The 17,813-nt window shown below is 32.4% G+C and overlaps 3 protein-coding genes across 3 annotated transcripts in view; 1 reads left to right on the forward strand and 2 right to left on the reverse strand.

Moving 5' to 3' along the window:
- Positions 1 to 1,131: 1,131 nt before the first annotated feature.
- LOC144853076 (PHD finger protein 14-like) lies at positions 1,132 to 10,577 on the reverse strand. Its single transcript, XM_078711101.1, has 18 exons — positions 10,504 to 10,577; positions 9,847 to 9,956; positions 9,343 to 9,456; positions 9,075 to 9,250; positions 8,788 to 8,861; positions 8,523 to 8,679; positions 8,024 to 8,079; positions 7,605 to 7,716; positions 7,072 to 7,166; positions 6,709 to 6,751; positions 5,529 to 5,931; positions 5,058 to 5,164; positions 4,752 to 4,942; positions 4,317 to 4,448; positions 3,921 to 4,065; positions 3,037 to 3,117; positions 2,430 to 2,515; positions 1,132 to 1,737 (listed from the first exon to the last, which is right to left on the reverse strand). The coding sequence occupies exons 2-18, from the start codon at positions 9,923 to 9,925 to the stop codon at positions 1,539 to 1,541; spliced, it is 2,250 nt and encodes a 749-aa protein (XP_078567227.1). The 5' UTR covers positions 9,926 to 9,956; positions 10,504 to 10,577; the 3' UTR covers positions 1,132 to 1,538.
- Positions 10,578 to 10,804: 227 nt separating this feature from the next.
- LOC144839890 (cytochrome c oxidase subunit NDUFA4-like) lies at positions 10,805 to 12,374 on the forward strand. The gene is made up of 4 exons (XM_078695467.1): positions 10,805 to 10,942; positions 11,539 to 11,627; positions 11,711 to 11,771; positions 12,018 to 12,374. The coding sequence occupies exons 1-4, from the start codon at positions 10,892 to 10,894 to the stop codon at positions 12,081 to 12,083; spliced, it is 267 nt and encodes an 88-aa protein (XP_078551593.1). The 5' UTR covers positions 10,805 to 10,891; the 3' UTR covers positions 12,084 to 12,374.
- Positions 12,375 to 13,014: 640 nt separating this feature from the next.
- LOC144839798 (laminin-like protein epi-1) overlaps positions 13,015 to 17,813 on the reverse strand; it is a 66,167-nt gene continuing 61,368 nt past the window's right edge. Inside the window, exons 64-70 of the mRNA XM_078695300.1 lie at positions 17,518 to 17,781; positions 16,906 to 17,092; positions 15,984 to 16,133; positions 15,413 to 15,581; positions 14,644 to 14,868; positions 14,126 to 14,242; positions 13,015 to 13,677 (exon numbers count right to left, since the gene is read on the reverse strand). Of these exons, the coding sequence (XP_078551426.1) occupies positions 13,535 to 13,677; positions 14,126 to 14,242; positions 14,644 to 14,868; positions 15,413 to 15,581; positions 15,984 to 16,133; positions 16,906 to 17,092; positions 17,518 to 17,781 (1,255 nt within the window). The 3' untranslated portion in view covers positions 13,015 to 13,534. The remainder of the gene's footprint in view (positions 13,678 to 14,125; positions 14,243 to 14,643; positions 14,869 to 15,412; positions 15,582 to 15,983; positions 16,134 to 16,905; positions 17,093 to 17,517; positions 17,782 to 17,813) is intronic.

Consider the following 17,813-nt stretch of genomic DNA (forward strand, 5'->3'; position numbering starts at 1 on the left):
TTGGACCTTGATTAGCATTGTTGTATTGTAACCGCGTTAATCTAAAATAATTGCCATGTCTCAGACTATAGTTCATTGTTTTCTTTTGCTATTATTTTGGAAAGGCAGGTAGAGTTATTCAAAAAAAGTTATTCATGTGCTATGAGAGCAAGGCCAATCTGTATTATACTGTAGTACAGGGAATTTTCGAAAATGGCCAAATTGAAGATATATTGTCCCCCTAAATTATTTTTTTCCTCAAATTTTTTGTTGAATATGCCATTTTAATGTCACGTAATAGTAATTCACTTGGACCAGGTCAAATTTCGACCCTTTGATGTGTTTTTGTTTTCATTACTATCATAATTAGACATGCGCAGATGCACTTAATGTGTTTTGCGCATGCTACTTTAATATATACTTTGAAAAGTTAATATTTTGGCAATTTTCGAAAAATCCCTGTACTATGCAGGTAATACAGGATTTTTACGGAAAATGGCAAAATTTCGACCTTTTTATTTGTGACATAACTGGTTACTTAATACTATCTTAATTTGACCTGCGCAAACGCACATATGTTCTGCGCATGTTACCTCAATAAACATTTTGAAAAGTTGATATTTTGGCTATTTTTTGAAAAATCCCTATACTATAGTACATGAAAAAAAAAAAACGGAAAATGGCCAAATTCGACCCTTATATTTTTTTTGCATAAGCATAACTGGTTACTATTATAGCTTAATTAGACATGCTTAATAAGACGCACATAATGTGTTATGCGCATGTTACTTCAATATATATTTTAAAGTCGATATTTTGGAAATTTTTCGCAAAAATCCCTGAACTATAGTACAGGATTTTTACTGAAAATGGCCAAATTCGACTCTTTTATTTGTTGACATAACTGGTTACTAGATCATAACATGCACATGTGTTCTGCGCATGTTACCTCAATATATATTTTGATAAATCGATATTTTGGCTATTTTTCGAAAATAAAAATCTCTATACTATAGTACAGAGATTTTTAGGGTAAATTGCCAAATTTCGACCCTTTTATTTTTTCAAAGAACTAATTAATAATATCATAATTTGTATTCTGCGCATGTTACCTCAATACATATTTTGGAAAGTCTATAATTTGGCCATTTTTTGAATAAATTTTTACGGAAAATAGGTGGAAAATTCGACCCTATTATTTGTTTACATAACTGGTTACTATATATCATTGCACAGACGTACATCATGTGTTCTACGCGTGTTACCTCAATGTATATATTGAATATATTGATTGATAACACAATATATGGGTTTGCCTATATATGGCAATATTATTGAATATTATTGAATAAATTTGAAAACCCTGTTCTCGGTTGTCCAAAATATCTCTGCAAACTAAGAAATGCAATGCTTAGCTACTAAAATCACCAAACATTTTCTTTACTCCAAGAACGCAATAATTTTCAGAATGTTTTTTTTTTAATACAGTACATCAATGATACTAAACTTAATTTTAAATGAGGATGCGAGTGCTACATAGGAACCTGTGTACAAACACTTTAAGTAGCAACAGGTGCTTCATCGTCCGCTATTGCCTTTGTAGTTGAAATTTGCTCCACTTTAGAACTTTTCGCTTGTTCCTCCTCGTCTTCTGAATCACAGTCGGTGCAGAACCATTCATATCCTCGTTGTTTAGGACTCTTTTTCAGAGCTGGATTCAGACAGCCAAAGTGGTAACAATTTTTACACTTGTCACAACTGGATTAAACACAAATAAAATAATCTGGCAAGCTCAGATATTTACAAAATTGTACTGTGAACATTTGTGTTGTGCTCTTTTTTTTCAATAAATGTTTAGACAATGGGAAATAAATGTAATGGTTCTCGTCAGCACTACTTAAAACTGTTGTAAACTTTCATGACCAGGTTTTAATCACATGCACAGTGGCGTTACCCAGAGGCCTGAGGCCCCTGGTTTAGGAACACTAAGTGACCCTGGCCTGGAGGCCTTGGGCGTTTTTAGCCTTTTTCAACAGAATTTTATTTTTCACTATCAATCTCAATATTTAAAGAAACAAAGGTCGTAGTAATTTACCCGGATAACTTATTGATTAGGTTAACTAAATATGAAGAGACCCATATATGATGTTTTGCACGCAATAAATTGTGCACACAAAGGCTTACAAGAACCATACCATCAATTTCCCATGGCTCTAACCAAACAGACATGCATTTAGGATACAATATTTTAGCTTTTTCTAATGTTTTACCATGTTTTGTATTTTTCACCATTTAAACTTTTTTCAAATTGTTATATATATATAAAATAATAATAATAAATATAATATTTTCTTCATTATGTGTATCTAGAAAATCATATATGATAATTGTTAAAAATGGTGTTGCTGTTGCTAGAAATTGTTAACATTATTATGTAACAGCTATTTTACCTGACAAGATTTGCAACACTCCCTTCTTCGCTACAGTTGGAACATTTGTTTTTTACTTCACTCAATTTAGGTTTCTTTTTATTTTCCTAAAACAAAAAGATTACAATATTTAAACATTAATTCATTGTAAAAATCAACAATTAAAATCGAATATCCAATATCTATTTTGGAACTGAAAAAAAAATGGATTACGCGTTAAGCAAGATGGTAGCCAGTGGATGAGGCCATCTTTGAATCATTGTGGAAACTTGGAGGGGAGCCTGTATTTAAGCCTGAGTTTTCAATTATGATAAAGGAACAATATATATACCTCTTCATTCAGTACTGTTACTAGAGCTATTAATCATGAAAATCACCCACCATAGATTTTAATATTATATTGATATATTATATTTTAATATTATATTGATATATTATATTTTAATATTATATTGTCTTAAGAGCTTAAAAGCTCTTCACAACTGTAAGATCCAAATATCAGCTTTAGACACTCTTTGCTTCAAGGCTGTTAGTATATACACTCTATGACTTAGAGATTCCTTTTAGCAGTCAGCACCATGCAACAAGAGGCTATGGATTGAAAGTTATGATAATGTTTAAATCATACCCCGTCTTCTTTTGTTTCATCTGCCTTCAATGCTGTTGGCTTCCTTACTCTTTTCCTTTTTCTTATTCTTGATCTGCTTACCTAAAGAAAATTAATAATTATTCTAATTTGTTGTTCTTGTTGAAGCTCCCTTTAACTATGCCTGAAACGATCCTAATAAGATAAAAAGGCATGCAGCAGTAAAGAGAGCAACACTGTATATACCTTTTTAGAAAGCATAACCTCTTGCAAGATAAATTATTAATTCTAATTTGTTGTTCTCTTTAACTCTCTTTAAAACTCCCTATAAAATATGCATGAAACGATCCTAATAAGATAAAAAGGCATGCAGCAGTAAAAGAGCAACAAAACATGGAGAGCAACGCTGTATATACCTTTTTAGAAAGCATAACCTCTTGCAAGATAAATTATTAATTCTAATTTGTTGTTCTCTTTAACTCTCTTTAAAACTCCCTATAAAATATGCATGAAACGATCCTAATAAGATAAAAAGGCATGCAGCAGTAAAAGAGCAACAAAACATGGAGAGCAACGCTGTATATACCTTTTTAGAAAGCATAACCTCTTGCAAGATAAATTATTAATTCTAATTTGTTGTTCTCTTTAACTCTCTTTAAAACTCCCTATAAAATATGCATGAAACGATCCTAATAAGATAAAAAGGCATGCAGCAGTAAAAGAGCAACAAAACATGGAGAGCAACGCTGTATATACCTTTTTAGAAAGCATAACCTCTTGCTAGATAAATTAATAATTCTAATTTGTTGTTCTGTTTAACTCTCTTTAAAGCTCCCTATAAAATATGCATGAAACGATCCTAATAAGATAAAAAGGCATGCAGCAGTAAAAGAGCAACAAAACATGTAGAGCAACAGTGTATATACCTTTTTAGAAGGCATAACCTCTTGCGAGATAAATTTGATTGGTTCCTTGATAACTCTTCGTTTCCTTCGTTTAATATCATCTCCTTCTTCTTCATTTTCATGTGGAGATGTTTCACTTTCATTTGTGACACACTCTGAGCATTGCCTAAGACATAGAAATCTTATATAGGACTATAAAGCCTTGCATAACTTTATGTGATAACAAATTGTGATGTGCCCATAAATGGACATGATGATGTCATATCACTACCATATTTGGGCATATCACTACCATATTTGGGCACATCACACTTTTTTTGTCAAACTTGTTTGATAGTGTAGACAGCGCTTAAGATGATGTTGCAGTCAAAGAGGTAATTATTAGGCACTGAATTCAGCAGTCAATGAGATACTTACCAGGCACTGAACGCAGTCTTTTTTGGCATCCTGGTAAGTGGTGGGTCTAAGCAAGACAAGTGGTAATGATTCTTACAGGTGTCACACTGGGCTAGTAGATGTTGGGAGTGATTCTTCTTACATATTCCACAGCTTAAAAAAAAAAATTAAAACACATTACAGTAAATTAGCACAGGTGCACCAAAATAGTATACAGTTTATTATATTGAGTTAAGCTTTTAGTGATATTGAGTAGTAATAAGGAATATCGGACTAACATATAAGAGGCAGTGGTTTGAAAGGTGCCATGTTATATTGATTGTGGAGAGACAAGATATTTTACTCTCATTGTTTCATCTTTCAGATGGGATGTAAAGCTGTTGGTTCACTGTATATACATTTTACATGTGCACGATACAATATATACATTATTAAATAAAAATTTAATCTACTTACAAATTAATAATTGTTGAAGGTGATTTAGCAGGGTCTTTTTTGGTGGGTGATTTTCGTGGTTTATATGGTAACAGTACCGAAGGAAGAGGTATTGGCTCTCCGCCAAATTCTGACAGTAATTTAAAGATGGCCTCTCCACTTGCTATCATCTTGCTGTTATCAACACGTAATTTCTCGACTTCAACTGTTAACTGGGTCAAAATGACATGTTAAGATCAATTATTTCACGTAACATAGATTATAGGTATATCACTATTGTTACTGACAATTATCAAAAATTCTTCATGACAAATTCAGTGATCTCACCTTGTCGTATTTTAATCTTATTATTTGGTTTTCACCCCGCATTTCATCATTTGCATTAATAAGATCGTCAAGGTTACTCTTCATTTGGGTCATACGTGAATCACGATCTATTAAAACAAGTTAACGAAATATTATTTTAATGAGGATTGAATTGTTTTATACTAAATCTCAGTAATAATACGATAAAAATCTAAATTTGTAATAACAAAAATATTGTTATGTATAGAGTATAAAGGCCAATGTACACAGACGAGCAGTAACAGCAATTAAATTTAGAATCTACTGTATGTTATTCCTTATGACCATTTACACACACCGCGGAGCGTTTTCCGGATTCTATGTGGGCAAGCTACGCGGTTTTTCAGTTACCGTTACCGCTCGTCTGTGTAATTTGGCCTTAAGGCAAACTGTGAGATTTTAATTATTAATGCTTATTATACCGTTTCCATGAAAATAGACAATTTTGATTACCTAAATAATAATTGATAAAATCTGAACTAAAGGCGGGCGGTACATTCCATTTTCTTGAGCCATCCGACCTTTCTTTACTCTTCTGAGGTCGATCCGTACAGAATCCCAGTAGTTCCGCTTTCCTCATCAGTCTCCGACATGCCGAAGCACTGGTCACCAACATCCTAGGAGTTTTTTGTGGAGGTGTCCATGGGGCAGGCCAGTGCTTCTTTCGGTCCATGTATTTCTTGCGTGATTTCTCTAGTTTTTCAGTAATTCGCTGCACAGTTATTAGGTCACTGGGTTTGTTCTGACTGTGAATCTTAAGGTGGGATTGTACTGCTAACCAGTTTTGACGTTTCCGCTTCATGCTTTGTTTATCTGCATGCAGTTTACAGTATGTATAAAATGGGTCTGCAATGTCCTGTTAAAAGAAATCAATATTATTTTCTATATATACAAGAAACTGCATTTATATGTTTTATTTGTGATATAATATATATATTAATAGTATAATGTAATTTAGAATTAAATGTGGGGGAATAATGTGTGTATACCAACGACAAGTACACTGGGGTAACCCCCTACTTCACCGAAAACATACTATACTATACATTAAATATGTGCCTGGAAAAAATAACGATGCAGCTGATGCTTTATCTAGAACTGATTCTGATTCTACTCCGTTAAAACTACCCAACTCATCTTACCCCTGCAAAATTCTCTCCCCTCAAGTAGTACAAGCTGTTTGCGATGGACATTTAACTGACCCTACCCCGTTTCTTCCACCCGTAGATACTTGCACTGATGAAGGGCTAGTGTTGCCTGAAAGCTCTGCTAACAATTCTGGCTGTTTGCTTTATTGTTTTGATTTAGCTTTTCGCTTTTTTTTTTTTGTATCTCCATTGAGATCCAGCCACTGATACCCACAGCATCGTCATTTTTTTCAGTAATTTGTCTTTGGATTTATATATATATATACATATATAACTTCGAAATCAACAATCAAACTAAAATATAGAAACCTATATAAAGCATTTTTAAATATGTGTGATATGAATGGTATTATATTCAATCTTAACAACTAAAATCCATCTAAAATCACCATGGACCATGGAATGTAAACAAACTTCTGGTATATCTCTACTAGTTAAGTATTTTTTCTTATAATCCTAAATTGTGGCCACAATTATGTACATACCTCTTCAGGTGATGCTTCAGACAGCAAGCCTGCCCTCTGTGCACTGTGGAGCAAACAATGTGTAAAATTAAATCAAATTATATAATTTAAATATACAATTAAAATGACTTAAGTTAAGCTTAACTTGAATTAATAATATGTATTTGTAGTGCTTATTGTCACTGAAAGACAATATGCAGAGATTTGTTTTCAATGCAATAATTTTTTTAATTCAATAAAAACCCGCTCTTCGATTAATCCAAATGCTGAATATGGCCATTGGAACAACATATAAAAGAATAAACTTGTTTTAAATAGCAATTTTATCTAATTATTTATAAATAATGCTATATTTGTTTTCCAAAACAAATATAATCGACTTACCAAGTAGCGTGCGAATAGTTGCGACACATTCCAGCATCACATGGTATGCAGACACCAGTGTAGCTAAACCTCTCATCTTCACAGTAACAACATTGCTAAATAAATTCAATGTATTTAATAATCAGTCTTATAGTAGTATTTTACAGTTGTTAATAACTAATTTAGTAAACTAGTGTAATATATGGACACTTGTGCCCCATGTTTTCATTTATTTCAAGGACAATGCCTACACTATCAAACTTTATGTGACAAAAAAATGTGATGTTCCCATATATGGAAATAATGATATATATCACTACCGTATTTGGGCACATCACAGTTTTTTTTATAGTGTAGACAGAGCTTTACAAGGACATCCCCATCTCCATCTCGCGTTTTCAATAACAACATAATTAAGTTAAACATTTTCCTCTTTATAAATTCATAAAACCAGACAGCATGAACATTTGCAAACTCCCCCAATACAATTTTCAAAGTCTCTTTAAAGTTTCTTTCTTTCTACAATGCAATTTGAAATCCAGATTCAGTCTTACCCTAGCACCCCATTTTGAAGGCTGAAGTTCGGATAAAGTAACAGGACTTAGTTTTTCAACATCTCCAAATGCGACACCACCAATGTATAACGCACATACGAGATGTACCCACCTAAACAGTAAAAGAAATATAAACAATAGTTATCCACATATGGTATTTATATCGTACACATACTACTGAATCTCAGTCTACAATATCAAACTTTATGTGACAAAACAATGTTGTGCCCATATATGGACATAATGATGTCATCTCACTACCATATTTGAGAATATCACCACCATATTTGGGCACATCAACTAGTTTTTGATAGTGTAGACAGAGCTGAACACTATTATTTATGCCGTGTTGAATTTGCTCAGATATATATTTGTTGTTGTCTATTTACAGTGTCTGAAAACACTTTTAAACTACATACTTTCCTGCATCCGTTTCCTTGAATATTCCACCAGTGTTTGGACACAATTCACAGCTCTGAAAAAAAATTATTTGTCAAATAAGGCTTTGCTGTCAAATTCAATCTCTATTTACTTAGATTGCAATAAAGATTATTTGAATTGAAAAAAAAATGTAATGAATAGTTGGGAACATTTTAAAAATATTATATGGCCAATGTGGGATGAGAATGGTAAATTTGAATGGCAGGGTATAGAGACATTTTATAGGTTACACTGTACCTATAAACAACTGGGAGAAGACACTTGCAATATTAGTTTAATAAACAGTAGTGAAATTTGAATTACAGTACTGTTTAGTATATACAATATTTAAATGTCTTCTCCAAGCCGTTTATAGGTACAATGTATATCCTTGTTATTTTTATGAAAACTTGTGCAAAACTTCATATTATAACTAATGATCACAACAATATCTCCATAATAATTTGGAGTGAAATACGCAAATAAAGATGTTCTTACAGGTTTGTCGACACCTGCCTTACAGAGATCACAGAACCAGGGTTCAGTTGAACTATCCGTCTCAACGCTACTTGTGTCTTCGCTGTCGTCACCATAGCAACTCTCATGCACTGGTATCCCACAATTATCACATTCAATGATTTCATCATTGTCTTTGCTAATTAAGAGTAGACAAAATTTTAAAATATGGAGTGAAAAGGTGGTCTATTTATCAGTATAATGTAATACAGTAATTATGAATAATTAAAATAATTAAACAATTTACCTAACTTCTCCAAGACACACATCACAGATCAGCACCTTAATAGCATCATGTTTTGAGGAGAAATTAGAAAGGCTCTATACAAAGTAAGTATAACAGAAAATTAATATCAGATTCCTTTAATAAACATTCTAAAAAATTTAATAAAATTAATTATAACCTATATGAAGGAGTTATGCCTTTTATTTAATAACACTTGAGAGGCCCTTGAATATTAATGAATATCAATTAACCCATCCCACAGGACTAGACTGGAAAGGGGGTCTATGAAAATGGTTGGGGGAAAATACCATTTCTTTAATTTTTCTTGACTCTGCCTTGAGGATCATATCAGAGACACTGAGATCTTTATCAGACTCTGAGTTATCTGTTCCTTCATCGCTATCATCATCGTCGGCTGATGTGCTGTCACCTCCCTCTTCATCAGTTTCCTCATCAGTCGCTTCGTCTGATTGGTCAGATTTATCTAATAACAATAAGGAAATATTACATATTTACAATAATGATTAATAAAATAATACCAACACAATAAGCTAAAGCATATTTAATATTTCTTACCTTTCTCTTGCACTTCAAAGTCACTATCATCCTCGCTGTCATCCAATCCAAAGTCAAGCTGAAGTAGGTGGCGCTCTACTGGTTTTACCCTTCTTTTTCTTGGGTCTCTTTCCACTTTCAAAAGAAAAACATATTCTTGTTTAGAAAAAATCAGGCCTATCCTATCACTTATATTACTAAAAAAGTTTAATGTGCTCAAAGGTATTTGTCTAAGAAACGATAGTTGATCTAACTGAGGAGCTTTAATATTAGTAGCAATGTATGTCATATCATCACCATACTTGGGCATATCACTACCATATTTGGGCACATCACACTTTTTTTGTCAAACTAGCTTGATAGTGTAGAGAGAAGGGCTACCTGCTAAACAGTTAAAACATATTATAGTGCAAATAGTGGTTAGATGAGGTTTGTTCCATTGTTTTAATCATTTTTTAAATTAGAATCTATTTCAATATGTTTGTTTATTGAATTTGTACCAGGTGTATTCTCATTACAACTTACTCATGGTTCTAAATAAAAATCCAACTCCTTCTTCTTCAGCATTTCCATCAATTGTTGGTGAAATTTCACTCTGCTCCATGATTTTTTTAAATCACAAGAACCTATTTTATCTGAGGGAAGATTTAAATTCATACAATATAAATCTGATTGTAGCTCTTTCATTATGCACAGAATGATTTCACATTGCACAAGCCGTGTGACAAGAAATTTTCAATTGCCCAGGGCTATTTGAAATTGTGCAGCGCTATTTGACTATATTACAATTCTTGTGCATTAAAATCCTTGGACCTTGCACATCATTTAATAAAAACTAGGCTAGCCTATTAATTAAAATTTTACGCACTATTTATTAACATTTTAGGCCTAGCCCTAGGAATAATGGCATTTAAAAATATTTTATAAAAATTGAAAATTATAAACATGATGTTTAGGCTAGGCCCATGCCTACAACGCTGCTTGTTGATTCCCTAGATTCCAGCCATATATAAAGTGAAGAGAGAGGGAGAGCGAAGAAGCATCTTAAAAAATCAGGGGGCCTAGAATAGATTAGACTGAGTTTGAAATGTCCTAGGCCCTATTCACACATTGTTTTAAGTTAAAATCTAAAAAACTATGTTATAAACTTCAGAATAAATACATTTCCCGCATTTTATTTACCTTTGTAATGATGAAAATGGAACAAAAGAAAAAAAACTTTTCATGAGCGAGTTTTTTCTAGCGTATCAAATGACCTTCATAATAATATATAATTTATATTATTTCATTATATTTTTATTTTGTATAGGTCTAATAAATGATTTTAATTAAATATCAAATATACATAATAATATCTAATTTTATTTGTTTGAATTGAATATTATATATATTATTACTGCCTTTCCGCTGAAAAGTCTGCCGACATTTCCGCTTGAATTGAATATATAAGGTATAATCAAGTGAATTTAATTAAAATATTCTTGTTGACTAACGTGACCTCAACTCCGAAGCCATTAAAAATTGTTAAGCGAACGTTGTCGGAAGAAGTTGCAATTATTAATCCACAATTATGCCGTTTATGCAAGGATTATCACTAAAAAGTCTAAGGCACCATTATTCGGTAACTATATACTGGTTATATAATTATCTTATAATAAATTAATTGTTGACAAAATGGTACTATTCACCACATGAACAGAGCCCCTATCTAGGCCTAGCTGTATTATAGGGCCTCTAGCTAGGCTTAGCCTAGTGCGGAGTGTAGCCTCCCTAGCTACTATAGTAGGCCTAGACTGGCGCCCTCTATTTTCTAGGCCTAATAACTACCTAGGGTTTAGGACTTACTAGCATAGCATTGTAATATGTAAATACTTTTCTTACTAGGCCCTACATAAACAAATCAATTATTTATGATGAATGATAAACTTGCCAGGAAATACATCATATTATTATATATACAGTACAGTTAGCAGGCTAGAATAGAGTACTACTAGGCCTAGAGGGAGTAGTTTCTATTAGTATTAGCAGCTAAGCATTCACTGAATCTAGCCATACATGTTTTTGATTACTACTAGGCCTAGAAGCCTCTTATTCAGGAATATAATGAAATGATCTTGGTTTTTTTACAGAATGTTCAAGTTTTTGAGTTACAGTACTGTATTTTAATAAAATTTATTTTATATTATAACATTTTATTTTAATTTTTATCTTTTCTAGTTGGTTCCTCTCTTTATATCTGTTGGTGCAGGAGCTGTATTGGCAGCATTTTATGTAGCTAGACTCGCAATCAAAAGTCCCGATGCCAGGCAAGTTATTTCTTCCTTTTCACCAATATTTCACAATATTTGTCCTTTGAAATTTCCCTTAAAGTTTATTAATTATTTTACAGTTGGGACAGGAAGAACAATCCACATCCATGGACTAAGATCAAAGCAGATCAGAATATAAAGGTATCCACATATGAATACAAAAAATTTAAAATTATTATATTCAGTTACTATTTTGATTTAATTACCTTTACATAGAGTGGTAGAACTTCATATTCTTGCCACTGACCCCAATACTGTATACAGGTTACCACGACAACACTGCCTTCCTTTCCAAGTGTCCAATACAAATTTGTGCTAACTAAAAGTAAAACACATCTCCAACAAAATACCATGTAATGTATTAAAAACATTTGTTTTTTTTTGCAGTTTTTAGGAGCTGGCACAATACAATTTGACGGCAGAAAACAAGCATACCCAGACTACAAAGAATAGATTACCGCACAATTTTAGAGAATAACTAATTAAATTTATTGAAGTAAATGCACAATGGATTGTTTATCAGAGTTTTCATCTACATTCTACGCTACAAGGTAAAAACCTCAGGAAGACATAATAAATACACTGTATGTTATCAGAAATGAACTCTTATTACGGTACTTGATTGAATTTGTTTGCATGATAATCCTAGCAAAATTGAAGTGGCAGAGTATTCAAATCATTATTTGGTTTTATTGTTGAATTGAGTTGAAATAAAAATGATACAATTACTATAGATTTAAATAAGTTTCTTCTTTCTTTTTTTTTTCTAATTGAAAGAAACATTGTGTACTATTAAAACCGGTTTATCTTTCCAAGAATACATCATTATCATAAGTCTCGGATACCACCTTGATTGTTGAGGTTAACCGTTTTGCGCTAGCTTTCATATGCCCACCAATTTCTTTTTGAACTTGATAACTATCGCAGCTTATTGCAATGTTATCTGGGAGTTTTTCTAGACCGTTGCTGTTTTACATTACAACATCATGTGTTGGTCTGATTGGACAAAACTCTGCAGTGGATACGGTATTTATGAAAACCAAAATATTTCCAGGTTTCTCTCAGCTTGTTACGCTGACTGCTTAGTAGCTCGTAGTGTTTGCCCTTTTAATTCCTTCATTTGGTATTATTTTGTTTGATATAGATTTAAAAAAAAAACATTACAATGTTGTTTCATTACAGTACATAGAATAAAAATAGTTTAACAGAGTATAATACAGTATCAATATTTTAAAGATACAAAACTAAAATCACATACATGTTATATACTACCATCCTAAAGCTTGTATTTATATACCAAGGACTAAATAGGGTTTTTAAATAATCGTATTATAGCAAGATAACACAGAAATAACACAAAATGAAAATTCATAAAAAAAAAAAATTGAACTAAACACAGCTTTCTTTTATGGTAAAAAGTATATTGAAATAAAAAAAAAAAATGGTCACAAGAAGAGTGCCAGTCAATTAAACTTTTATACCGATTGGTAGATGAAGAATTTTATCTGGGATAAGTCAGAAATTATGAATATGACAATAGCAAGGATTAAGATAATGTATATATGAAACATGCAGATAACAGTAGTTAGAGGTTTTCAAATTTAATACACTGCAAACAAAATTTCTATCGAGTTATGTGAAGCATCTTACTATTAACCATGTCAGGGCTACATCAAAATATACAGTTTTAAGGCAATTCTGGTTTTCAGTGTAGTGTGATCAAACTTTAGATCTTTCTGATCGAAGTCTTAACTTTCTAGTTTTCAGTGTAGTGTAAGCAAATCTTTCTGATTTTAGTTTTAACTTTAGGAGTATTATACTGTAAAATTGAATAGAAATGTAGCATAAGCCTAATGTATCTAACCATAGTATATGAATGCACTAATATTAATATCACTATTGATTTAATCAAGTGGACAGAATTTTAGTGAGACAGTTCCAGAGGTTTCCTTTCCATCCATTTCAATCAAATCTCCTTTAATGGTGATGTCTCTCAAACAACCAACAAAAGGCTTAGCACTGTTTATATGATCACCAGGCTCGGTATCTAAAACAAATATCAAAGTTTAAAATTACAGATAAAAGGTTGAAATTATATAGTTTTAAAAAAGTGCACCTGTAAACAGATACAGAAATTTAACAATACCTGGAATACCACCAATATAAAGTGCACCTGTATACAGATATTTCACAAAATAGAAATAAAACAACACTACCTGGAATACCACCAATATAAAGTGCACCTGTATACAGATTTTTCACAAAATAGAAATAAAACTTAACAATACCACCAATATAAAGTGCACCTGTATACAGATATTTCACAAAATAGAAATAAAACATAACACTACCTGGAATACCACCAATATAAAGTGCACCTGTATACAGATATTTCACAAAATAGAAATAAAACATAACACTACCTGGAATACCACCAATATAAAGTGCACCTGTATACAGATATTTCACAAAATAGAAATAAAACATAACACTACCTGGAATACCACCAATATAAAGTGCATCATCAGTCTTAATACTCTTTGCGTTCTTTAGATTGACACTAGTTACAACACCATCTACAGTCAAATCAATCACATGTTTGGTTTTCTCCACTAAAAATATAGGAAATTCACATGTTAGGCCAGTAAAGAAATACAAAAATCCATTAAAATAAGATAGATGCCTAGGGTGGCCTTCAAACTTTGTCATGAGATCCTGAAATAAAAAATATACCACCTCAGCCATTATGAAAATGAGTGCAGTTTTTTAATCATGTTTACTAATCATGAATATTCATCATTCATTAACAACAGGCCTGGTCTTTTAAGGCGAGTGAGTGCCATCACTCACCTAACACACTCCTGGAGTGCGATTTATAACACGCTTAAATTTGGTAAACTTTTACACACCAAAATACAAACAGCACACCTACAGCATCCCTAAATGTATTGAGGAGTGCAATTTGTAGCACACCTATAATTTTCAAACCTGTAACAATTTAATTCTTGCCTACCTTTAACACTATGCCACTGGCCGTCGCATAGTATTGTTCCTAGTGAATTAGTTGATGTCTCAAATGGTTCTTGGCTATTGCTAGCCCGTACATAAACGTCACCTCCAATCATCTCCACCACCAAGAATTTATCACCTGTACGTACTGACAGTAACACACCCTCTGTCACTCTGGGTTTCATTTGAAATGCAGCTTCAAAATTTTTACCTACATTCACATTTTGATCTAAGAATGCAAAACACAGATAATATGAATGTAGTGCCATCTTCTGTGAAGGGTAAAACTTTGCAAAAAAAAATGCAATTTTCTTTTTTAATTATATAGTTTGATATTCTATTATATTATTCTAGATTATTATATCACTTTAGCTACTATAGATTAGACATTATATCAGTTATGCTTAAGACTAATAATAATGTATGTATTTTGATTTTATTGAAGAGGGTCCCTGAATATCAGTTAACCCACTGAGAAGGAACTGGAAGGGTTACCCTCTTTGAAAGATGTTTAAAATAAAAGAAATAAATAAAAACATATAGTTATATGTAAAATATATATGTAAATGAATTAAGCATAATTTATCCATCAGATGTATTGGGCATTACAATGATGATAAACTTTAGAATGTTTGCATGGCGAAATCAAATGTTGATATAAAGTTTGCGGTAAACCATGTGTATTAGTTCTGAAAAGAACTGTTGAGTTTCTCTGAGAAAATGAGAAACTCAACAGTTCTTTTCAAAACTTTAGAATGATATAATTTGTTTACCAAGTATCACATATCCATCGTGTATGAAAACACCCTGTTCAGAGGGTCCTCTGCAAGCACTAACACCCACTCTTTGGGGATCTTGGTCAGCAAGTGTGACAGGGGTTTTCTTATTGGGTGTTATTGAGAAGTCTTTGATACATCCAACAAATGACACTTGAGATGAAAGCTATAAAATATAATGATAGAATAATATGAATTTCAATACAGAAAAAAAAACAGAATGCAGGACAGAGTGTATTAACAATCAATTTCAGCACAGAAACAAAATTATTGTCCAAACATTCAACACAAAAATATATGTTGTATTAAAAAATTGACACAATCGTAACAAGCTTTAGCAGCAGGCTCCTTGATAGATAGAAGTACCGCACAATCCCATGAGGTCATGCACAGACCAACATTCCTAATTTAATTCATAAAGTACTTTCATAATTATAATACAAACAAAATTAGATATGGATTTAAATGGTGCAAGAAAACATCCTCAAAGATCAAACAAAATACTTGACCTACAAAAAGTAAATTTGGAATAACTAAAGGTGTGTAAAGTGTAGTATGTTTAACTTACTGGCACATATTTAATACTTTGCTGTAAAATTCCTCCGACATACTGTGGTGCTAAAATCTTGTTGATGTCTTTTGCGGTACCATTTGTACCAGAAAACGAACTATCATCAACTGTCAGGGTTCCAACCATAGACTTTCTATAAGCGTCAATCTATATAGAATAGAATCATAATAAATTAAGCATAATTGGTAAACTTCGCCTTGTCTACACTAGCAAACGTTACCAAACTTTTGTTTGCAAACTCTGAGTTTGCCTCTGTTTGCAGAAATGTGTGAATCCTGTCTAGACTAGTTACTGAAGGCTGCCATTTTGTCTTGGATCACATGACTGCAAAGCACCCAAAGTTATTTGATTCATTGAGTCAACAAATCTCTGAAAACTATTGTAGTTTGTAAAATTTACACTAGCAAAATTTGGAAAACTTTCTTACCAAACTGCTCAAGTTTGCAATCTAAAGTTTTCAAGTAGACTAGACTTCAATTTTACCTACTGCATTGTTTTGTTAAGAAAACTGGAATTAAACTACCATTAAGCAAGTGATTTTCTTTGCATGTTTAACTGCATGTGGGACCATTGCTAGTGCAAAGTTTTCCTTTATCAAACAATTATAACCAAACTTGGAAACATAGGAATGAGTATTCTAAAATCATGTCAAATGATTGCCAACTCAGTCTTAAGGAGTAAAGCTCTGTCTACACTATCACATTTTATGTGACAAAAAAATGTGATGTGCCCATATATGGATATGATGATGTCATATCACTACCATAGTTGGGCACATCACACCCTTTTTTGTCAAACTAATTTAATAGTGTAGACAGAGACTAAGATGATATCGACTGATGACCTCTTTCTAGAAATCCTGCCTACATTTATATATTTTGTATTGTACATGACATATATAAAATAAAATGTAACAAACCTTGTGCCAGTTTCCATCACTCACATATGTGGGGTTAATAATGACTATTGGTCCTTCCCCACAGTCAAAGCTGAATACAACCTTGCCATTAGCTAGATATACACTTAGGAAGTCCCTCTTTGTACTGTTTGCATAATACAGAATACCTGTCTCCTGTGTTGTCTTTATAGCCATCTTTATAGAACCACTGAATCAGGAAATAATATGTAAAATTTAGATTCATTGCATGCGCACATACAGTATTAACATAGACCTACTGTAGATCATGTATGTACTGTTTTGATAGTATGTATTTAACTTTTATACTATAAAATGTGCTTCACCACCCACCTTGACACAAAGTCAAATTCTTTATTCATCCCACGTGGGGCAATTAAAAAAAATAGGACTGAATAATATAATCATAATACCATAATAATAATCATTAAAACACAAAAATCGCTCAGCGACTAGATTTACAAAACCAGATACAAAACGCATGTAACACCCTATGTGCTTGGCGTTGTGGAAGTGGAAGTGTAGTGAAAAGATATTGAAAATTGCAAAACATGTTAGTTGGTATGCAAAACTTTATTTAATTTTGTTTTAAATAAGCCACAAAAATATTTAAACCTTCTACTTAGTCCATTTTTAAAAACCGAAATATCATTGAGCTCAATGCGGCTGTTTTCCTCATCACCAAACTGAATCCCTTCATCTGTTGTGCCCTCACCACTAGGTGGAAGTAGGGCACATGTCTCCGGCGCTGCAGTTGAAGTAGTATCAACCACTTCCTCTAGCTTCTCTGGTGGAATGGCGTTTGCTGATCCCCAAGTAAATGGACAGATTCTATGTTCTACATTTTCCTCCTCAACTTCATTAACAAAGTCCTGTACTCTGAAACAAATAATAATAATAATTTGTAACAA

The sequence above is a fragment of the Antedon bifida genome, chromosome 1 (assembly GCF_963402885.1).
Source record: "Antedon bifida chromosome 1, ecAntBifi1.1, whole genome shotgun sequence".
NCBI lineage: Eukaryota > Metazoa > Echinodermata > Crinoidea > Comatulida > Antedonidae > Antedon > Antedon bifida.